General features: G+C 34.8%; 1 protein-coding gene and 1 pseudogene across 1 annotated transcript; both read right to left on the bottom strand.

Moving 5' to 3' along the window:
* Positions 1-11,499: 11,499 nt before the first annotated feature.
* Positions 11,500-12,204, bottom strand: LOC149217915 (F-box protein At5g46170-like). Its single transcript, XM_089390406.1, has 2 exons — positions 11,800-12,204; positions 11,500-11,709 (listed from the first exon to the last, which is right to left on the bottom strand). The coding sequence occupies exons 1-2, from the start codon at positions 12,202-12,204 to the stop codon at positions 11,500-11,502; spliced, it is 615 nt and encodes a 204-aa protein (XP_089246532.1).
* A 465-nt stretch (positions 12,205-12,669) lies between these two features.
* LOC149217914 (F-box protein At5g46170 pseudogene) lies at positions 12,670-13,655 on the bottom strand (annotated as a pseudogene).
* Between the last annotated feature and the right edge of the window lie 11,853 nt (positions 13,656-25,508).

The raw sequence follows: 25,508 nt of genomic DNA, 5'->3' as shown, positions 1-25,508 counted from the left end.
AAAAAGTTAACAAAGTGGCTATGATGGTCATTAATGGATGAATAAGCATTAATTGTAAACACTTTTGTATTTAGTTTTCAAGACTTGAATTCGAACATAAGAAGGTCATGCAGAGCATGTGAATAATAATAATAATGACTCTAGGGATGGCCTTTTTCTCTTTTCTTGTTTCCCAATATTGAATTATAATGAAATTCAATTAAATATAAAATTAATCCGGATCATGACACAAAAAACTTCCACAGAAGCTTGAAATCTAACAAAAATTACTTCAATAATAAAGCATTTAAAAAATCTCTAATTGCCATAGTAATTACCATGTAAGATTATTTAACTGGTAGACGTATCAGTTATGAATGCTCCACTCTTTGAAAGAATAAAATAACAAAATAATAGTACCAGTTATGAATGCATGTCATCATGAATTAATAAGAGAAACCGTGACACAACCAATCACCATTTAAAAAAATAAATTTAAAATAATTCAATAAAATAAATTATTTTTAGATATAAGGTTAACATTACTTCAACAACTTCAACATCCTTCCCTTTGTCACTGGAAAATATGGACTACAAACAACATACACCGTTTGAATCCTACAATTGTGCTTTTTTCGCATAGCTATAACCATACATCCTAAAACTATTGTAATACTATATACCTCTTCAAGAGTTCAAAAACCTCAACATCCTTCCCTTTGTCATTGGAAATATGGACAACAAACAACACACATCCTTTGAATCCTACAACTGCGCTTTTTTTGCATAGATATATTTTATACCTCTTCAAGACTTCAATGACCTCAACATCATCAAGTGCATCATGGATCATGATATGACTAATTTATTTGGTATTTGTCTTACTTCTACTTTCTTTTCATTAAATGGGGAATTCTATGAGCAAACTTGCGGTGTCGCCATGAGTTCCCCCCTCTCCCATGTGGTAGCTAATCTATTCACGATTTTGAATCAATGGCCTTAGCTTCTTCTCGTCTTCTGTCTAAGATGTGGAAGAGGTTTGTGGCTGACACTTGTGTCATCTGGTCCCATGGTAAAGAAGAGTTGGAATTTTTTTCCCTCCATCTTAAGAATCAATCTAGTTCCATAAAACTCAACATGGAATTTGAATGTAATGGTAGTCTGCCCTTCCTTGATGTCCTCCTCTAAAGGAATGATGATGGCTCATTTTCTCATCAGGTATTTCATAAGAAAACTCATATAGAACAATATCTTCATGCTAATTCTCATCATTTTCTAGTTCAAAAGCTTGTTGTTTTCAACACCTTAGCGACTAGAGCTTTAAGAGTTTCTGATGACAATCATCTCAATGAAGAGAAAGCACATCTCCTAAGTATTTTCTTTAATAATGAGTATAGTAGACACCAATGCACTAAGGCTTTCCTTAGAGCTGAAAAAGGTCCTAATGCTAAGAAAGATACCAAGGATCGATTTTCTAGTGTTAATATTCCTTTTATCCAAGGGACCATTGACACGAGGATCCTAAGGAAGCATAAGGTGGTTTCAACCTTCAGGCCTTTAAATACCATATGGAGCTCCCTTAGATCTATAAAAGACCTAGTGGACCCCAATAATATGAAGGGTGTTTATGTTATCCCATGCTCTTGTGGGACTCCCTATATTGGTGAGACTGGTCGCTCGATTAATCAAAGGATTCGTGAGTATGTCGTTGACATCAAGCATGGAAGGACCCGCTCCTCTGCTTTGGCAGAGTATGCAAATAAATCTAAGCATCACACCTGCATTGAGGAGGCATAAGTCGCTGCTAGGGTTAGTCATTTCCATCATTGTAAATTGAGGGATGCCCTAGAAATTGAAGAAAGACCCAATAATTTGAATAGAGATGATGGTTGGAATCTTAGTAGAAGTTGGTTCCCTCTCCTGTCCTCCTAGATTTTTAGGTTTTTTGGGGGGATTTATTTTGTATGTTTGTTTATCTATGTAGGTATTGGCATCCTTTTTATAGTATTTGTTATTTATTCTTCATTAGAGTTTATTTTCTTGATCCTTCATTTTTTCTTTAGTATTTTATCATCCTATTTGTTCTTTACTCCTTTTATTATTTTTGTTATTTGTTTAATGGGCCTCAGCCCCATATTTTATTATTGACCTTGTTTTATTTATTGATTACTTTTCTTTGACTATATATATAGATTTATCTATTTTTATTTTACTTTTAATTTTATCTTTTATTTATTTGTTTATATATATATATATATATATATATATATATATATATATATATATATATATATATATATATATATATATATATATTTCTTTTGACTTGTGTATATTTTTGTTTTATTTTATTTATTTTTAATTTAGTTTATTTTATTTCCATTACTTATTTTTATTTATTAAATGATCTTGTCTTGATTAGGGCCTTGACTCATTTTTATAATTTTAGACTTCCCTCCTTGTTTAGAGTTTGATTTTGATATTTTTATTCTTCTTATTTTTTTTTAGTATTTGATTTTAATAAATTAATTTAAATATTATTTTTCAAAAACTAGCTTAATATAGTCGTTACTTATTAATATTTTTTTTAATAAACTCATATCATAATTTAAATATTATTTTTCAAAAACTAGCCATTTAATATAGTTGTTACTTATTAATATTTGTTTTTAATAAATTAATAAACTAATATCATTATTTAAATATTAGTTTTCAAAAACTAGTCGTTCATTATAGGCGTTACTTAATAATATTTGTTTTTAATATATTAATACATTAATATCATAATTTAAATACTATTGTTCAAATGTAGTCGTTACTTGAAATTATGTCTCTACATTGCTCTCTATTTAAGCCTTTGCCATGGGGTGCCTCTTCATTTGGTCCTAATGATGAACCACACTTGTTTGTTCAAAACGTGTCAGCCAAAAATTTCTCTTGTGTAATTTCTAATGAAAGACTTTTCTTAATTCATTATCAATCACAAAAGCCTAAAAAAAATAAATAAATAAATAAATAAATAAAAAATAAATAAATAAATAAAATAAAATAAAATAAAAAAAAAAAAAAAAAATAAAAATAAAATAAAATAAAAAAATAAAAATAAAAATAAAAATAAAAAATAAAAAATAAAAAATAAAAATCCTTCCCTTTGTCACTAGAAATATGGACTAAAACAACACACACCCTTTATCCTACAACTGTGCTTCTGTGTCCACTACTATACCTTCTTTGGAAACAATATGACTTAAGTAATGAACTTCTGTCTAAAATAAAATGCACTTACTAAGCTTGGCATACAACTAACGCTCTCTTAAGAATTCTAACACTGCTGCTAGATGTTCAGCATGGTCTTCCTCATTCTTAGAATATATCAATATGTCCTTGATGAATACTATTGCAAACTTGTCCAGATAATGACACAAAACTCTCTTCATCAAACACATGAAAGAAAATAGAACATTAGTAAGAACAAAAGGAACTACTACAAACTCATAATACCCATACCTAGCATGAAATGCAGTTTTGTAAGTGTCCTCTTATTTGATGTGTGCCTAATGATATTGTGATCTCAAAAAAATCTTCGAGAACATTGTTTCTCCCTTCAACTGATCAAACAAATCTTCAATCCACGAAAGAGGAAGTTGTTCTTGATAGTCACCTTGTTCAATTTCCTGTAAGCAATACACAACTTGAGAGTACCATCTTTCTTCTTTACAAATAGCACTGGTGCACCCCAAGGTGACACACTTGGCCTAATGTATCCCTTATCAAGAATTTCCTTAAGCTACAACTTCAACTCCACCAAATATGGAGTGCTCATCCTGTATGGTGCCTTTGATGTTGATGCTACTCCCAACATCAACTGAATAGAAAGTTCCCTTCCCTATGAGGTGACAAATCTAAAAATATTTGTTGGAAATACATACTAAAACTACTACAATATTGTATACCTCTTCAAGACTTCAACAACCTTAACATCCTTCCCTTTTTCACTGGAAATATTGACTACAAACAACACACACACTTTTAATCCTACAACTTTTCTTTTGTTGCATAGCTATAACCATTCTCACTGATGTAGGCTTCTTACTACCCTGCAAGATTTTCCTATCTCCATTGTCATCTAGGCACTTAATAGCCTTATCATAGAAATTTACCTTATTCCTATGAATGTAAAACCAATCCATACCCAACAACATACTATATGATCCCAATGGAAGCAAATTTAGGTGCACTGATGTAGACATACCATTGAGTTCAAATGCACAAAATCTCACACAATGATGAACACTTTTCCTGGTACCTGTAACTAACTACACCAACCAAGACTCTACATGTTCTTATTTATTCAAGCAACACTTATCCACCAGGTCAGGACTGATATAACTATAGTTAGATCCAAGGTCAATCAAAATAGAAACAACTTCATCATAAATCTTACCTTTCATCTTGATAATAGATGCCTTATGGGGAAATCAAAGACAAAAGTGAAATACACAAAGAAGCAATAGTGAAAGTGAATATATTGAGATAAATTTTATAATTGAGCCATTTTTGTTGGAGTTTTGGGCACGGGGGCGAGAAGACCTCAAATATGAACTCTTCTAGATTTAGGAACTGAATAGGTTGATCCCAGATAGGCCGTGAGGAAAAGGTTTGGTTTGGTAGCAAGAGCAGGAGCAACAACAGACCATAAGAATCTTACAAAAGATAACCAGGTATTCTTCTGCATCCAAATTATTAAATTCATGTTTAATTGAATGTATGATTAAATTGAAAGTTTGGGTATACTTTTTGGAATGGTTTGATTTACTTTATAAATTTAGGGCACAAATTGTACATTTCTGGTTAATTTGTAAAATTGGGTATCACACATTGGTTGATTTGTAAAATTGGGTATCATGCTAACACTGCAAAGGCTTCCTTCCATTACCCCTGTTTTATTCCTCAGACTGAAATCCCTATCCCTTTTCAACTACATTAAATTCCTTGCATTACACTACATTCTCTTTGTTACCTGCATCCTGAGGTCTTACTGGCTTCTTATCCCACTTTCCCTTAGTCTTGTCATCACCTTTCCAACATTACTTAGGCTCATACATACACTTAGACTGCTCATAACAATGTTTCAACTTCCCAATTACTTCCGCCAATGTCCGAGACTCATCATACTCAATCCAATACATAAATTCTAATAGAAATCCACTAACAAATATTTGAACCTTCATTTTCTCATCCTTAAGATATGGTAAATACCTCGACAACTTCAAGAACTTAGTTGTATACTCTTCATCTATTGTATATTCCATCTTCAACTCATATAACTCCTTAGCATTACCATCATAGTATCTCTCTGATAAGTACTTCTTTTTGAAGAGTCTTTTGAATTCATGCCAACTCAACTCGTATGTCTTGATGCCTTTGACATGCTTCACATCTTCCCACCAAATTTCCACTTTCCCTTTGAGACTAAAAATGGCTCTCCTGGATTTAACATTCTCTAAATAATCATGCATCTCGAAGAACTTCTTCATCCCAGGAAACCATGCTTCTACATATTCTAATTTCTTCAGCTCTCCATCAAAGGTAGGAAGTTTGGCTATCCTGATCTCATTCGACAAGTACTGCTTCTCACTCTTCTTGTAAGGATGATAGAAATGATGACCATGTTTTCTCTCTGATCCTGACCTAGAATAGACCCCATAACCACTACCTCTCCTATCAAGTGTTTCCATCCATCTACCATCCCTAACTATGTCATCCCTATCTGAATTGTGTCCTCCATGAGACTTGCTACCATATGCCCCATTATTCCTTTCCTCTTGTACATAATTGATCCATGGTTGTCCCTATCTTTGCAAATTTGATAAGCTATGAAGGAACACTGCATTGACCTTTTCTTTCTTTTCCCGTGCCTTGAAAATACTTTCTTGTGACTAAATTATCCTATCATTGTATTCTTTGCAACTCCTTATTTATGCCTTCAAACTTCTTAAGGTATCTGCTATGCCAGGGGAGTACTCATCTATATTTTTCTCATATGATTTATAAGGATAGTCACATGAACTGTAGTCCATTACGTTTCTTGTCCTCTATGATTTTCTACTTCCTGCATACATACCATTTCAAATAAACCAAATATAAACACGATCAAACATAACCTCAGTGAGGTTGAGGGGAGACTATCTCATCTGCACAAATCAATCTAAATTAGCGTAATCTATATAAAATCAACATATCAATCACCTAAACATAAAAATATCACTAAAGTCAACATGACGACGTGATCACGACAATGACCATCACAAGAAATCACCGACATCCATGCGTAACAAGCACAACCCACCCATAAAGTCTAAGTGGTTGAACCTGAAAACTCTGATACCACCCTGTGGTATCAGATATCACCCAAAGAGAATGGAACCCACTTTGATACAACCCTGTGATTCCTCCTCCCACATTTACCCCATGTCTCAAGCCTTCCAGGGTAAACATGAGATGAATGTCACTATGGCTTGACTTGACCTGCTAGTTCCAGTTAAGGAAATGGGTCCTATAAACTGACCACATATTGACATCCTATAGGGCCTATGGGCCACTTAGAGGCTAAAAAGCCACCCCAAGTGACCCAACCCTAAGTTGGAACCGTTTTTCTCCATCATAGGTCCACAACCGCATGCATGACAAGGCCTCGGTGTTGTTATAGGCCTCCAAACACATTCACAACACTACCTCCATGCAGTTATAGCCCAAAATCTCGAGTTTAGAGGGTGTGGTCTCATGATATGAGCTACCTTTCTAGGCCAACCTCTAGACCACTGCCGAGAACTGCCTGTAACTTCTCATAATGACAAATCATAATGAAAAACATTTTCATACAAAACTTGAACAAGAACTGACTTAGGACATGCTTAGTCTATAGCAAACATTTTGTCAAACACATGGAAACATGTAAGCTACAGGTCATGAATTCATATTTGATCATAACAGTTTGAGATTCATCTGAGAATCACCAAGAAGGATTTATACCCTCTCCACGTAGCTGCAACAATGCTTATCATTTCATACATTCATCAACCAATCAATAGCTAAATAATTCATGACAAGAGCCATATATGGTACATATCATATAACCAACATATAAACAACATAGAAAGGAAAGAAACTCAACCATAATATCACCAACCTAATCACTACAAATGTATATGTTAGCATCAAGTATTTCACATCTCCATTGGATCGTAAAAGCCTTTCCCTCTATATGTCCATTTGCATATGGCATTAACAAGTTAATAATATAACCTTACCAATCTTTAACATATTTTTCTTGTTTAATGATTTTTGCATGGAGGTGTTCTTCTAAGCATTCAATAGGTCTAATGTCATTTTAAATTAAGCAATTGTAAAAATTTTGTGCAATTGATTTTATCGTAACAACTATGTCAAACCATGTTGAAAGTACACAAAAATATTCAAACAATGAGTCATGATAGTCATTGACAATATGACCATAGATCAAAAACCCTTGCTCCAATAGGATTTGTTTAACTGACAACATGTCAATTTTTTTGGAGGGATATTGGCATGGACAAATGAATGGAGCAATTGATCTAGGAGTCAAAGTTAGGATGTGTATTTTTTGTACAACAAGAGTGGTTCAAAATGGAAACACATAGGGTTCTTGTTATGTAATATAATATTATATTGATAACCATCAATGTCTTGAGTGAAGCGAAGATATGGTTGACCATTTGTGAATAGCCAAACATTGACTAGAACAAACAACCAATTAGAGAACCATTTGATGCAAAAAACATCTCCCCATAAGATAATTGTAGAAGAAGCACAAAGAGAAGAAGGTGTAGACAATCTTTGCAAGTATATTTGAACATCATTAACATGATGAAGGTCTTCAAGATACTTAGGAGCAAGTTCATAATGTAGTGATTGCAAAACGACATCATGCTGACAACTCAAGCAGTGGCAGAAGTGATTAAGAATCCCTTCTTGTATTTCAACTAAGGTATAGAGAAAGTGAATAAGGACAACAAAAGAGTCAAATAGACAATCCCCTAGATAATATAAGAAATGTTGTAGCCTATATAAATTGAATCTAGATAACTTGTGATTGATTTCTTGCATGTTTGACTCATTTAGTGCAAAAGCATTTTTCATTTCTATATGGTCCGAAGAGTGAATATGGAAAGTTGTCAAATGCAAGATTTGTTTACAATGGAAAACACCTGAAATATGTTGAATAGTAACTACCAAGTATCATGGAAGAAGATTATGCAATTTTCTATATAGGGTGTAGTCTCCTTTCTATTCTATTCTTGCTCACCATTTAGCCAAACATGAGCATCTGACATTGGGACAAAGGAAATGAAGAAGTTGTAAGGAAATTTGAAAATGGCATTGTTTACATGTGATCAAAGAGAGACAAAATATAACGACATAATTAAATAGAAAAAATTGATTATAAGCAAACATTGCATATTAAGAAAGCAATAGTAAATCCACAAAGTAGTATAAAACACAATTAAAATACATCGTAACCAAATGACAAGTTTGCATGAGTTCCTAAATTAGATTCAAAAGCTTTTCAATTATTGAGGAAAACATATATATTTGTCATATTTTGAGCACTACGCTAATTGGACAAGAGTCCAAGAGGCCTAGACTATTGGTCAAAGACCCTAGATAAAGTGTTCTATATTGTTTCATCAAGCATAAAAAAAAAAAATTGACTTAAGGCATTACAATATATGTAGCACCATAATAAATTACACAATATATGAAATAACCTATCAAGAAAATGCTAAAGTACTCTATATACATTTCCATATATTTAATAGTCAAATTGACTGAGTCCCTTATCTTACATATAAGAAAATATCATACATCAATTTGATACATAATTTAACCATAACCTTAAAATTTATTATTAAGGATGATGAAGATTTCTAATTGCCATATGAAAATTAGATTGATAAAAGTGTTTAATATAATATTATTTCCTAAAATTTTGCAATTCAATCAAATTATATATTAAAATAAAATGATCTCTATATAAAAATAATGTGAAATTTTATTTGGGTTTACTGTGCATGGTTGAGAGAGATGATTGGGATACTTTCTACTGAAATTAAATTCGCTCGAGTAAGATACTAAGGTTTGATGTAACAAGTTTAAGAAAATAAATAATTTTAGTAAAATGTAAATCTAAAATATAAGAATATTTTCTATATAAAAAATAAAAAATAATCATATATAATATTCGGCAAAAATTCGCTCGAGTAAGATATTAAGGTTTGATGTAACTAGTTTAAGAAAATAAATAATTTTAGTAAAATGTAAATCTAAAATATAAGAATATTTTCTATATAAAAAATAAAAAATAATCATATAGAATATTAGGCAAAATTTTAAAATTTAGATAAATATCAAATAAAAATATATAAATGAAAAATTTCAAAAGTTTCTCGCATCGTAAACAAACAACAAAAACGCCCCCTCCATAATAAGAAATTTTATATATTTCATTCATCATATATTATAAATGGATAATTAATATATATATATATATATATAAAATATGTTATGTGAAAATTTTAAATATTCTATCCAACATACATTATGAACATAAAAACTTTCACTCTCTTTTAAAAAAGAAATTTCGGTTAAGAATGGAGAAAATTTACATAATAAACAACTTTCATTTTTTTTTAGAAAAAGAAATTTACAAATAATAAAGATTATGGACAAATTCTTTAATTGTACGTAACTAGGAATTGCACTAGATGTTGCAAAGGAAACTTTGTAAGGAAATAGCTTAGGAAGCGTAAGAAAGAGTAGTGCAAAGGAAACTTTGTAAGGAAGTAGCTTAGGAAGCGTAAGAAAGAGTAGCATTAAATTGTGACTCTTCTATGATGACAGTGAAAATCATTTACTATATATAGTGATTGTTGTACATTTTCTGAATTTCATTATAAATGCCAATCAATCAAGAGATAGTTACAACCAATATGGAAATTATAATTCCGTCATATAATTTTACATTTATACCCTTCTTCCACAACTGTTTTTCCTTAGCATGGAACTTCACTTTAGATAATATGATTTCATCCTATGATAGTCTTCAAATCCACGTCCACAAATATAATTGACATCTACTGGAAGATGAAACCACACTTTTAAGTTTTAAGAAGCATATTTGATTTTAATTTTTAAGAAGAAAATTTTACAAAAGAAATTCTAATGCTGCTCGTTAAAATTACCCAGAAAAATAAAACAGAAGGGATACCATAATTATATTTTTGACAAACCATAAGCATTGAAGACGGAGAGTAATATACGTAGCACATAATTATGTCAAACAATATCATACTTCAAGCACTTGCTATATATGAACAATGAAACCTTAAATGAAAACGATTTCCATCAAAGACGAGATATCAGCTCTTCAAATCTCAACCTAACCTCATACCAACGAGCACAATCAGATCAAGTTTCTTGTTGGGATCTTAAAAATGTTAGTATTGGCGAGAGAGAGGATGAAATCAAGTGCGAGGGAACAAAATTACAATACCATAGCTCTCTGTGCAGGATAGAGTATTATAAAATTCAAACAAAGGCACTTCAATTATACCAAAAGCAAGGAAAGTAGATTGGATAAATTATTAACCATTTCAATACTACCAAATATTGAAGTGTGTAAGAACATTTGAAGGAGTTTAAATGCAAAAAGAATCCATCAAAGATGGTATTTTATACTTTTTGACTTCTAACTACATAGGTGGGTGGCTAAATTAAAATCAATTTTGGGTTATAGTGATAATATTATGAAGCTTCAAACTTAACAATTTACAATGGGAGACCTGAGCACTTACAACATAATCCTTATCACCGGAGAATGAATCTAGCCGTGCATGCCAAATTTCAGATTGTCTTTAAAGGATCATGTGCAAAGGTTACTAGACCAGCCGGAAACCACAAATACAAGAAGAAAATTTCCTTATATGAAAAACATAATCTCATAGTATTGTCCCCAGAACACAAGCTTGGACTTTCTTGTGTCGAAGATCTATTATCTATGCATCAAAGAAGTTGAGGTCTGGTCATACTCGGTATAAGAAGCTCCCAAAAGCCTAATCGTTAAAGGTTGTAATATGACAAGGAATTCAATTGCATGCCTAGCTTGAAGATCAATTTTTCAAAAGAAATTTGTGCTGAAGAAACAAACTTACGTGTGAGCAGCCCAGTCAACCTTATGTTCTGTATCAGCTAGAAAGAATTCATTTCCAAAAGGTAAGTCCTCTTCTTCATCATTTCCTTCGTAGCTGCACAAATGGCTCATCAAATTCCCCTACTAGAAAAGCTTATGTATCCTTGTTAATTGGTTGATCACTAGGCCTAATGGAAATAAGGGTTGCTCTCTCCATCCCACCACCTTCTATAAGCTCAAGATATGGGGCATACCGGAGCTTCATATTCAAGGCTGGAATCTATGTCGGATTCCTAGAAGCTGAGGCCATTAGCGGCTTGTCCCTGAACTCTCACAACTGTTCTTTCCCCATACAAAGCATCCCTTGTCCGATTCTGAAGTGTTGGATGATCATAAATTATCTGTTTTGACAGAAAATGCTTGCAGAAGCTGCAATTCACGAGCTTATGGTCCAAACTACTCTCAACTTCAACCCACCATTCGTGTAGAATGATTTTGGTATACTGTCGTTATCATCCAAAATATTGTTAGATTCCCTCGTTCTTCGAATAGCACAACATAGATTTTCCCTTGAATTCTTCTCACAGAAATACGATGTGGATCCTAATATTACACAACTCTCCACCGGGAAGCTCAATGCGAAGATTATGGATCTCCTTGAAGTTTTTCAGCACCTCACTGAGGGAATGATGTGAAACCTCGACAAGAACTACCTTCTTCATCCCGAGGATCTGTTGCAATGTCTGTAAGGGCTTAACTATACTACCGATCACAAGTTTAACACAAAGACCTATAAAGTCCCCGCTCCTACCGCTCAAACTCCCGCTCTCCTCACCAGAGATCACGCAGTCCACCTTCACCACGACATCCTCCACCTGCGACACCAAACCGTTAAAACATTTCGAAACAACCGAGCACCTCCCTAGGGCTTTGGTGTCACCTAGCTTGTTAAAGATCACCAAAACTAATGAATTGGGAAGATGATCAAATTGATCCATTACACAGCATAATCATTGAAGATGGAAAGTAATCTACTTGGAACATAATTATGTTAAAAAACACCAGACTTCAAGCACTTGCTATATTTGAACAATGAAACCTTAAATGCAAACAATTTCCATCAGATACCAGATATCATATCTTCAAATCTCAACCTAACCTCATACCAACGAGCACAATCCGACCAAGTTTCTTGGTGGGATCTTAAAAATTATATTATTGGCGAGAGCAAGGATGAAATCACGTGCTAGGGAACACATTTACAATACGATATCTCTCTGCGTAGGATAGAGTATTATAAAATTAAAACAAAAGCACTTATATTACACCAAAAGAAAGGAAAGTAAATTGGATAAATGATTAAACATTTCAATATTTCCAAAGCTGAAGTGTGTAAGAACATTTGAAGGATTTTAAATGCAAAAAGCCATCAAATATGGTATTTTATACTTTTTGACTTCTAACTACATCGTTCTTAATCGTCGATCGCTAGGCCTAATGGAAACACGGGTTGCTCCCTCCATTTCACCACCTTTTGGAAGCTTAAGAGATGGGGCATACCAGAGATTCATATTCAAGGCTGGAACTTGTGTCCGATTCGCAGAAGCCGAGGATGCTAGTGGCTTGTCCCTAAACTCCCGCAATTGTTCTTCCCCATACAGAGCATCCCCTATCCATATGCATCGGTGAGAATGAGGTTCTGAAGCTTTGGATGATCAGAAATTATCTGTTGTAACAAATAATGCCTTGGATAAGCTGCAATTCAGGAGCTTATGGTCCAAAATACTCTCAGCTTCAACCCGCCATCTGTGTACAATGATTCTGGTATACTGCCATTATCATCCAAACTCTCATTAGATTCATCCATTGTTCGAATAGCAGAACGAGGATTTTTCCTCAAATTATTCTCACAGAAATACGATGTGGATCCCAATATCACGCATCTCTCAAGCGTACTACCAAATTTGGCTCTCCACCTCAACAACACGCCATCCTCAATGCCAAGCTCTCCATCGGGAAGCTCAATGCGAAGATTTTGAATCTCCTTGAAGTTTTTCAGCACCTCGCCAGGGGAATGACGTGAAACCTCGGCAAGAACAGCCTTCTTCGCCTCGAGGATCTGTTGCAATGCCTGTAAGGGCTTAACTATACTCCTGATCACAAGTTTACCAAAAAGACCTATAAAGCCCCTGCTCCTATCGCTCAAACTCCCACTGTCCTCACCAGAGATCACGCAATCCACCTTCACCAAGACATCCTCCACCTTCGACACCAAACCGTTAAAATGTTTCGAAACATCCAAGCACCGCCCTAGGGCTTTGATGTCGCCTAACTTGTAAAAGATCACCATAACTAACGAATTGGGAAGACGATCAAATTGATCCGTTATAGGAATTTGAACCTCCGAGCTCGCGTTATTATTTTGCTTGCACCCGAACTCCAAATACATGCTTCCTCACACCCTTAAATGGAAAAAAGGAAACCTAGCTTCGATTTTGAAGGTTAAAACCCCGCGGAAACATAAATATTCTTTGCTTTTCACCTTTACATCTTGAAGATTATTTGAAAGATTCACCTGTAAGATACAGTCCACAGGCTCACAAATTAAAAGAAGATAAATGCAACGATTTTTATTTCTTTTTTATCCTTTTTCGTCGGTTGGGAAAAAGTTTAGACCTCGAATCTTATTGAACAGATAGATCTGCCTCTTGGCACCTTTCTTCCTCCGATACCGGGGGCCCAGCGTGAAGAAGGCTTGCAGAGACTGTTGCAGTAATTATTCTTCAGACTTTACGAACTTTTCGCCGCATATTTTTCCAGATACTCGATTTTGGAGGACGCAGGCCGAGATACACACTTTATACATGCCAAAAGATCTGATTCTGCCAACGCATTCAAGTTTTGGCACTTGAGAACTTGGATCTGCGTGACCCAGAAGCCTGTGAAAACCCGTGAAGTCCTGTGCGAGCACGGGCGAGCGCGACCCCTCGTAGATATTGTTTGGAAGCCATTAACCCTTGATTTCTCTCAGCGCTATCCTAGGATGCCCGACGAAATGAATCATAATACTCTAAGTCTATAACGCTATTACATCGAATCTCGTTAGAACGAATTATAACTCACTAGTACCAGTTTTTAATTTGATGGCAGAGGCTATTTCTATCGTATAACACTTCAATCACATAAAGGGACAAGTGGGAGGGGAGTTATTTTTAGAGGGAAATATGTGATGATGTAAATAGGAAAAGTAACGAAACCTATGTAGAAAATTTTAAACTTTTTATACATTATATAAATAAACGTAAGAAAATTTGACCTCTTAAAATTGATAGTAAAAAATTATTTATTTTAAATATGTTTATTTAAGATCAATTTCTTGAATTCTTGATATACTTGAGAAGAAATTACAGAAAGTATAGGTAAATAAAACAAAAATTCAACAAAGTTAAAAAATAAATGCTCACTAGATCCTAAAAATTAGTAACTATATAACAATAAAACTTTTTTAATAGAATTTTGGAAGAAATGCTCACAAGATTTTAAAAACTAATTGTTTGGACTAATTTAACTATATTAATTGAAATAGAAGTTTTCTTGTATAGTTGTTGCTTGGACCCAAAGAAAATTATAGAAAGGTGAAGGGAAAAGAACAGGGCAAATTAAAAATTAACTGGAAAAAAATTATGATTAATGGAATTGGAATTGAAAATAGAGGGAAAAAAAGGGTTATAGAAAAGGTCAAAAAAAAATATTAGTGAAATTAAGAATAATAAAATTAAAAATAAAAATAAAAAAATAGTGGAAAAGTTTTTTTTAAAGCTATTTTCCTTAAAATTTATCATCTTATAGAAAAAAACTATAATTCATGAAAATGCAAAAAAAAATCAAATGGTTAAATAAAATAAAATAAAATAAAAGAAAAAATTAATAACTAATAGAAAAATGGAAATTACTAAGCAACACCCATAATAACACCTATAATAAGACCTCAACCAATAACCTTACAAATAAATAAATTTAAATAATAATAAAAAATAGAAAAAAACGAATTTTTAATTATAAATTATAGATAAATATAACTTAATTAAACTAAAAAAAACAATAAAGGCATGAAAAATAAAACAACTAATAAAATATTGTATTGTTGAATGCCATCACCAAAAATTAAGAAATATGATTAACTAATATTGTTTATATTAACATATATATATATATATATATATATATATGTGTGTGTGTTTTATTTTTTATTAATATATATAATTTTGGAATTGTAGTGAGACTTTTTAGAGTTTCAGGTGCCCGATAGAAAAAATTGTCATGAAATCTTGATTTGTGTTATTTAAACTAGTTTTTTGATTGTATATATGGATTCATCACTATGAAAAACCCTTAGGACACTTCTATTGTGGAGGGGTTACCCATCAAACTTGTGGCCAGATTTTAGAGAAATTAAACAAGAAAAATCAGCACTAAAGACAACTCCTATAATTTTTTATAATTAAATTATCAAAATATGTTTTTAATATAACAAACTATAATTTGTTGGAATTTAATTCCAACTGCAACATAAACAGCTGGACAGAAATCTGATTTACTGTAGATATTCCAGACTGTTGGATGCCTCAAAGTTGTGCTTGATATTTTGCGCATCACTGTGCATTAAATTTTCAGAATTAAATTCCCCTGCGACAACCGACTTCATTTCCTCAAAAGGCATCACCGCTTGTTGCATTCAATACGCAAATAAGCTTTAGAAGATATTTTTATTATTTTATTGTTTAAAATCAAATATGTTTTTAACATATAAATGTAATGAACAACAGTTATTTTTTATGTTAGAAGAATGATAGAGAGTTTTTTTTGTAACGCACAGTAGTGCTGAAACTGTAATTTTCTGAGAGAGTGAAAAAATTGGTTTGTGGAACTGAAGCATTCCTGTTGTAATCCCTCTGTCAAGAGGAAGATGCTCTTCAGCATAATCTCTTGTGAAAATCCCTCTATGTGAGGAAGACATTTTTGTAACAGTTGGTTTATTGTTAATCAATACAAGTTTTTTTTGCGTTGCTGAAACACCGTAAGCAGAAAATAGTTTCTCGGCATCAAAATAGAGTGTTGCTGAAACACCAGTTTCAGTGTTGCTGAAACACCAATGCTGAAATACTGCATTCAGCAATTGACGAAATTGCGTTGCTGAAACAGCGTATTTCGCAAACAACTTTTATTTCCGTTGTGTTAAAAAAGAGTATTGTTCTGTTTTGTTCAGTTTTGTTTGGAATTATCAGAAATTCCCAACATGGTATCAGAGCTGGTCTAGGCACTCAGTGAGTCAAAAACAGAGTTTGTTTTTCACTGTAGGAGTTGTAAGAAGCTTATTGAGCATATTTTCTCCAACAGAGAAAGTTTTTTGCTTGTTTTTTAATTATACAGTCAGTGTCTCTTCTTTACTTATATAAGTTAATATGGCAGATGCTGGAACTGGTTTGAAAAATTCCCAACTGCCACAGTTTAATGGGAAAAATCACAATTATTGGTCCATAACAATGAAAGCATTGTTTGCTTCTCAAGGCATATGGGAGCTTGTTGAAACTATCTATGCTGAACCTGCAGATGCAACAACATTGGCTGCTTTGAGAGTAGCAAAAAGAGACCAGTTGAAGAGCGACAGGAAGAAGGATGCCAAAGCCCTCTTTTTTCTCTTCCAATCAGTACATGAAAGTGTTTTTCCACGGATTGCAGCAACAACAAAATCCAAGGAGGCATGGGATATTCTCAAAACTGCCTATCAAGGCATGGAGAAGGTGAAGACTGCAAAGTTGCAGATGTTTAGGAGAGACTTTGAAACACTCAGCATGAAAGAATCTGATACAATAGATTCATTCTTCACTTAGGTTATTGGGTTGATAACCTAGATAAGATCTCATGGTGAGATTCTTGAAGAGAGAAGGATTGTAAAGAACATTTTGAGAATTTTACACTCAAGGTTTAAATCTATTGTGGTAGCAATAGAAGAAACAAAGGATCTCTCGCAGTTCACAGCAGATGAACTAAGTGCTTCTCTTATTTCTCATGAACACAGACTGAGTAGAGGAACAGATTCCTCTTTTGAGCAAGCATTCAAGACTCAAATGTCTTTTGGTCAAGGAAAAGGTCGAGGCAGAGCAAATAACAGAGGTCGTGGAAGAAGCCAAAACAAAGGCAGAAATAATCCTGCAAGCACAAGCAGAAGGAGCTACAATCAGAACCAAGATGAAGGTTCAAGCAAACAGCAAGCTCATGGACAAAGGTATGACAAATCCCAAGTCCACTGTCATTATTGTAAGAAATATGGGCACTACACCAATGAATGTAGAAAAAAACAAAATGATATGAATAGTAGGCAGAATGCTAATTTTGCAAATGAAGAAGATAAGAATCCAAAGATTGTGCTGTTAACATGTAACATTGCACAAGACAAACAAGAAGATTTTTGGTTCTTAGACTTAGGTTGTAGTAACCACATGACTGGAAATATTGCAATGTTTTCCAATCTGGAAGAAAATGTGAAATCTGAGGTAAAAATAGGAATTGATAGTAAGATATCTGTCAAGGGTAAGGGCAGAGTCAGTATCCGAGCAAGAAATGGAGAACAGATGATTATGCCAGAGGTATACTCTGTACCTGGTCTGAAATGTAATCTTTTGAGCATTGAACAACTCATTAACAAAGGTTACAATGTGTTCTTCAAAGATGATATGTGTACAATTAGAGACATACCTCCAAGTAAGAAGATCATTGCACAGGTGCAGATGACCAGCAATAGAATGTTTCCTCTCAAACTCAGGGCAGATTTGAAGGAAGGAAGAACTATTGCAGCTGTAACACAAGAAGTCTTTCAGGAACAAGTGAAAGATGAGAATTGGTTGTGGCACTTGAGATTTGGACATCTCAATTTCAGAGGCTTAAATATGTTGCACAGAAAGAGAATGGTAAAGGGATTGCCATTAATCGAGAAATCGGACAGCCTTTGTGAAGGCTGCATCTTGGGCAAGCAACACAAAGAAAGATTTCCAGCAGGAAAGAGTATAAGGGCAAAAGCACCCTTGGAAATTGTTCACTCTGATGTGTGTGGACCGATGCAAATACCATCATTTGCCGGAAATAAATATGTTTTAACTTTCATTGATGATTACACCAGAAAGACATGGGTGTATATGCTGAAACAGAAGAGTGAAGTGTTTGAGAAATTCCGCCACTTCAAAACTCTTGTTGAGAAGCAGTGTGGGCATTATATCAAAGTGCTCAGAACAGATAGAGGAGGAGAGTACATCTCCAAAGACTTTCTGCATTTTTGCAGAGAGAATGGCATACAAAAGCAGTTCACCGCGAGGTATACACCTCAGCAAAATGACGTTGCCGAAAGGAAGAATAGGACCATTCTTGACATGGTCAGAAGTATGTTGAAGGCAAAACACTTGCCGCATGAGTATTGGGCAGAAGCTGTCATTTGCGCAGTTTACATCTTGAATAGATGCCCAACTAAAGCTGTCATGAACAAAATACCAGAAGAAGCATGGAGTGGTCAAAAGCAAACTGTCACTCACATGAGAGTATTCGGTTGTGTAGCATATGCACATGTACCGGATCAGCTAAGGAAGAAGCTTGACAGTAAGGGGGAGAAGTGTGTCTTTATTGGTTATTGTGATGAGTCAAAAGCATACAAACTCTATAATCCATCCACCAAGAAATTAATAGTAAGCAGAGATGTGCAGTTCATTGAAGATGAAGCTTGGGATGGAAGCTTAGAGAAGACAGTGAATGTGAAGACAATTGTGTCTCACGAAGAAGAAGAGGAAGGGACAGCAGCAAATAATCCTTTCTTGGTGGCTCCTCCTCCACCACAACGAGTACAACAAACCACACCACAAGCTGGAATTCAAACAGCCTTGAGAAGTCAAGGGAGTGCTTCTCCAAGCACACCACAGGGATCAGAAATATCCTCAAATTCGGATGGAACTCCAAGCACACCAAGAAGACCAAGATTCAGAAATCTGAATGAGATTTATGAACAAGGAGAGGTAAGTAACAATACCGGTCTGAATTCATTATTCGCTTTGTATTGTCATGTTGATGACCCAGTTCATTTTGAAGATGCTGTAAATGAAGATAAATGGATTGAAGCAATGAATGAAGAAATTGGTGCAATTGAGAAGAGTAAAACATGGGAATTAGTGGACCTCCCTGAAGGCAAAGATGCCATTGGAGTTAAGTGGGTCTATAAGACCAAAAGGAATGCTGAAGGCAAGATTGACAAGCACAAAGCAAGACTTTTTGTGAAAGGCTACAAGCAGCAACAAGGCAAAGACTATGATGAAACCTTTGCACCAGTAGCAAGGATGGAAACAGTCAGAACAGTGTTGTCTATTGCGGCACAACACAAATGGAAGATTTATCAGATGGATGTTAAATCTGCATTTCTGAATGGAGTGTTAAAAGAAGAGGTTTATGTTGAACAACCTTCAGGCTATGAAGTTGAAGGCTAAGAGCTTAAAGTCTGCAAACTGAATAAGGCTCTTTATGGGCTGAAGCAAGCTCCAAGAGCATGGTACAGTAGAATAGATGCTTATCTAATTGAGAATGGGTTTGATAAGTGTGATGGTGAACCCACACTCTACATAAAGGAGAATGACGGTAAGATTCTTATTGTTGTTTTATATGTAGATGATTTGATTTTTACTAGCAATGATGTTTTTCTCATTGTTGATTTTAAAGTAGTCATGAAAAGTGAATTTGAAATGACTGACTTGGGCTTCTTAAGATATTTTCTTGGAATTGAAGTAGACCAAAGTGAAAATGGTGTTTTCATTTCTCAAGTTAAATATGTAGAAGCAGTGTTGAAGAGATTTAATATGCAGAACAACAAGGCAGCTATGACTCCATCTGTAATGGGGTTGAAATTGACCAAAGAAGACAGCAACAAAGATTTTGATCCAAAATTGTACAAGAGCATAGTTGGCAGCCTTATGTATTTGACTGCAACTAGGCCAGACATTATGCACGCTGTGAGTTTAATATCCAGATTTATGGAAAGACCGAAAGAGACTCATTGGCAGGCAGCCAAGAGGATTCTAAGGTATGTGAATGGAACGAAGGGGTTTGGTATTTTATACTCCTCTTCTGAAAGTTTCATGTTGACAGGTTACACTGACAGTGATTGGGCTGGAAGTGTTGATGATAGGAAAAGCAAATTGGGATATGTGTTTCATATGGGATCAGGAGCCATCTCATGGGCTTCCAAGAAGCAACCAGTTGTGTCTTTGTCAACAACAGAGGCAGAGTATGTGGCAGCAACAGCAGCAGCATGCCAAGCAGTGTGGCTGAGAAGAGTTCTCAAAGATTTGTGTCATGAACAAGAAAAGGGCACAACCATTTACTGTGACAATAGCTCGGCAATAGCATTGTCTAAAAACTCAGTTTTTTATAAAAGGACAAAGCACATAGACACCAAATTTCACTTCATACGTGAATTGGTTAACAATGGTGAGATTGTTTTGCAGCACTGCAAAACAGAGGATCACTTAGCTGACATCTTGACAAAACCATTGGGAAAGAAAAGTTTTGATAATTTCAGGAAATGCCTGGGCATGCAGAAAAGCCCAGCAGTTGAAATTAAGGGGGAGTGTTGGAATTTAATTCCAACTGCAACATAAACAGCTAGACAGAAATTTGATTTGCTGTAGATATTCCAGACTGTTGGATGCCTCAAAGTCGTGCTTGATATTTTGCGCATTACTGTGCATTAAATTTTCAGAATTAAATTCCCCTGCAATAGCCGACTTCATTTCTTCAAAAGGCATCACCGCTTGCTGCATTCAATACGCAGATAAGCTTTAGAAGATATTTTTATTATTTTATTATTTAAAATCAAATATGTTTTTAACATATAAATGTAATGAACAGTAGTTCTTTTTTATGTTATAAGAATGATAGAGAGTTTTTTTTGTAACGCACAGCAGTGCTGAAACTGTAATTTTCTGAGAGAGTGAAAAAATTGGTTTGTGGAACTGAAGCATTCCTGTTGTAATCCTTCTGTCAAGAGGAAGATGCTCTTCAGCATAATCTCTTGTGAAAATCCCTCTATGTGAGGAAGACATTGTTGTAACAGTTGGTTTGTTGTTAATGAATACAAGGTTTTTCTGCGTTGCTAAAACATTGTAAGCAGAAAATAGTTTCTCGGCGTCAAAACAGAGTGTTGCTGAAACGCCAGTTTCAGCGTTGCTGAAACACTGATGCTGAAACACTGCATTCAGCAATTGACGAAACTGCATTGCTGAAACACCGTATTCCGCAAACGATTTTTATTTCCGCTGTGTTAAAACAGAGTATTGTTCTATTTTGTTCAGTTTTGTTTGGAATTATCATAAATTCCCAACATAATTGAAACAATAGGAAAAAAAATAAAAATAAAAATAAAAAATGAGTAACTAATAGAAATGACTAAACAACTCATAATAAGACTTCCACCAATCACCTTACAAATAAATAAATTTATATAATAATAAAAAAATAACAAAAATTGAATTCCCAATGTCAAATTATGGATAAACCACATAAATTTTTGGTCAGAAACAAATTAATAGCCAATCAAAAACAAAAATGAATACCTATAACAATAAAAAAGGCCATATACAAAGACAAAAAATCACTATCATAAAATTAAGTTAAATAATTTTTATCACAATTTTTACAAATTTAATTTATTTCACTTTATTTTTATTCATAACCAAATAACTCATTTTTATTAAAAAATAATAAATATATTTCTTTTTGTAATTTTGGTAAGACTTTTCTTTTCGTGTTTTTACATGTCCATGATTCAGCGAGCTACGAAAAAGGTAGCACAAGATATGAACCCAAGACTTCATTTTCATAGCCATTACCACTTGAGCTACACCAAACAAAAAATAAAAATAAAATATATAAATATCATTCTGCAAAATATTTATATCGTTATAGTTTTATACTAAATTTGAAGTTATTTTTAGAAGTGTTTCAACTTCTTAATGAATTCAGCAATAACATCAAATTTTATACTTAAAATTTTCTAGTTTTCTATGAACTAACCAAATTTATTTACGCACTAATAGTACGGTTTCGAAGGTTTAAAGCTGTATTTTGTAATTTTTCTTTTCAATGGTTTAAAGCTGTCTTTTGTAATGTCTGTGGAGATTTCCTCACATTCACTGTCGAATAGAGAAACATGTGTCAAGGAGAGTTAAGCACTGGAAATCGGGTTTGAAGCAAGTCAAAGCCTGGAGACCGAAATAAAAGAGAGAGACTTGTTAAAGGCCAGAAGGCTACCGTACGTGCCAGTCAGCCAAGACCCCTGATCTCTGACAGCGAAAAACTACCAGTAGACACAGGAGACGAGAGTCTCGCAAATCAGTTGAAGCCGAGCCAAAAATTGCGTGATATTCGAACATATTTCTGCGACCATTTCGGATACAGATTGCGAGAATGAATAAGAAATTCGAACAAGATTGAAGAAAAATAACTGAACACGGAGAATATCTTTGACAAGAAGGTGCCTCCCTGGTGGGAACATATCACATTTAGAGCAATGTCAATCAACATTGAAACAACTCATAACAAAAGAATAAAATAAGCGGGCATTCTCTAACCTCCTATGTTTCATCATAATCAAAAAAGAAATTTACGAGCTAAAGATTGAAAATCTTCTATGATCAAGCGAATAAACAACATTTCGATGATGGGGTGAATAAACAATATTTAAAGGAGTACATATGCACACCGTAAACTTACAGTTAATGGAGTTGCCCAGCAAACGTTATGACAAATGTAGACCAAAAATAATATGGATTTGATCGCTGTTGAAGCGTCGAAGCTGCTTATAGCTTGTAGCAATGCCATGGATGAATTGTAAAACTCAGGCTTCACCTTCTAATTCAAAATATGCAAAAATTGAGGAGATGGCCGAATATATAAGTATTTTTTCAAATAAAAATTTTCAATACTGAAATGAAAAATAGAGTTCAGACACACAATCAAGACTTACCGTTAATGGCATCGTCCAACAGACATTATGACAAATGTGAATTTCATGACAAATGTGAATTTCATGAAGATAACTGGACGAAAAATATAATGGACAAAGCTAACAGGGTGGGGTTCTTTCCAGAGGGGCTTATCAAATACCAATGGATGGATGTAATAATGACTAAATAGTAGATGAGGAGGATAGAGAAAGTAGCAGTGACAATGAAGAAATCTCCCAATCTCGCAAACACAAGAGAATTGTCTATACTATTTTGGGAAATGCAGTGAATAAATGCAATCACCACCGAGACAGAGCTCAATACAGGGGTCAATAAATCTTAAATTTACCGGCTATTAAATATGAGGTGTAATTAAATTTATAGATGAAATAATTTTTTTTAGAAGTAATTAAACATGAGGTGTAGTCAAATATATAGATGAAATAATCTTTTTCATGGGAATCAGATGATACAATTTCAAGCAAGAATGTGAATTTTTGTTGATTCAAATATATTTTTGAATGAACATTAGGGGGGAAGAGAAAGAGATGGCCATCTCCGAGTTTTTCTCCTGTGCAGGAAACGAAACCACAGTCACTGCGGACGTTGGCGATGGCGCTGCAGGGCTGGCCACAGCCATTACCCTCCACTGGACCGGCCTCAAGAGCGTGCGCTCTGATGGTCATCGATCTGCCGGCACGGGATTGACTATGCGACCTAATGCCTGGAAAACATCTGAAGCCCCTGATACAGCAGATAACCCACGCCCAAACCATCATCTGCTTGATGGGCCAAATGTATCAGAGGCAGATCTGGAAGAGAAGCTCGCAAAGCGGCATGAGATCAGAAATTTGCACACAAAAACGGCTTTAGGGCTCAGAATCCACCTCGGAGGCGAGCAATGGTCCGGGTTTGGCTTTATTGCTCATGCTAACATTGTCCCTCTCCTCGCAACTGTTGCATGCAAGGACGGGGGTCTGAGGGATGCAGATCCGACCCATCACAAAACTGCCTGGCTTAAACTCAGCAGATCCAGGACGGATCTACCCGAGCTGAGCCTCAATCGTTTCAGATCTAGGTCGGATCTAACTGCCCAAGAACCCAGGCGGCAGATCGGAGGATATTCGCATCGTTTCAACAGAGGGTTCGCAGACCGTGTCGTGCAAATGGGAGATCGCCCCAGCAGGAGCCCTGATCTGGGAAGCTGCTCATCAGATCGGGCCAAATATTGCAGATACGGGGTGGACCTATCCGATCTGCCCAGATCCAAGCAGAAGATAGGTGAAAATCCGTCAAATCCAGAGATCAAACCCGTTAAATTAGATTTGGTCAAGGTAGACTCAGCGGATTTGAAGCAAATCTTTATTAGATCAACAGAAGGCAGACACGTTTGTATGCAGATCTGGGAATGGATGAGTGTATTGGAGGTTAAAAAAGAGATCCAGGACAAACTGAGAATTCCAGTTGCATTACAAAATCTATTATCTTCAGGGCTTTACTTACAGGATCAACACACACTCCAGCACTATAGGGTTGCAAAGGACTCAACCATCATCCTCAATCTGCAGCTGCGAGGTGGATCCAAGGGAGCTTCCTCAAAACCTACAGGTACCTATCGCGATGCAGCCAAAGGGAAAGAACCTCTAAAGGGGAAAGAACCTACAGCTGCTAATGAACCTCCAGGGCAATATATCGTGGATCAATCGCCAGAGAGTCCCTCTATCTCCCTGGATCTACCAGAGGTAAATTACATATTCTCAGATCTACAAAAAAATGCTGTTATTTGTAGATTTAACGGCTTTTGGCCTAGAACTGATGCACTATACCAATGGATCCACACGGTCTGGACAAAAAACTGCCAAATACATCTATGCTCTAAGGGCTTCTTCATAGTAATTTTCCACTTAGAAGAAGAAAAGGAAAAAATCCTCAATCAAGGGCCATGGTTCTGGGGTAGTGCTGGACTTTTTGTTACCCCATGGTTCCCAGAGTTTGATGCCAACACTATGGTGGTATCAAGGATGCCAGTATGGGTGAGGCTGCATAATCTCTCGTTACATTTTTGGCATTCCAAGGCCTTAATAGTTATTGGGAATACCCTTGGGAAAATGTTAAAGATTGATGCAGAGAGACATATAAAGGGAATCTTCACTTTTGCTAGAATATGTGTCGAGGTAGATCTCAGCCAAGGATTACCTGAAAGCATCATTCTGAACTTCAACAAATCACAGTGGAAACAATCCTTGGACTATGAGAATACAACTTTC

The sequence above is a fragment of the Pinus tabuliformis genome, chromosome 1_1, assembly GCF_031772625.1.
Source record: "Pinus tabuliformis cultivar Carrire ecotype Pingquan chromosome 1_1, CPIR1, whole genome shotgun sequence".
Lineage (NCBI taxonomy): Eukaryota > Viridiplantae > Streptophyta > Pinopsida > Pinales > Pinaceae > Pinus > Pinus tabuliformis.
The sequence above is the reverse complement of the archived record's forward strand: the minus strand, read 5'-3'. Positions and strand labels throughout refer to the sequence as shown.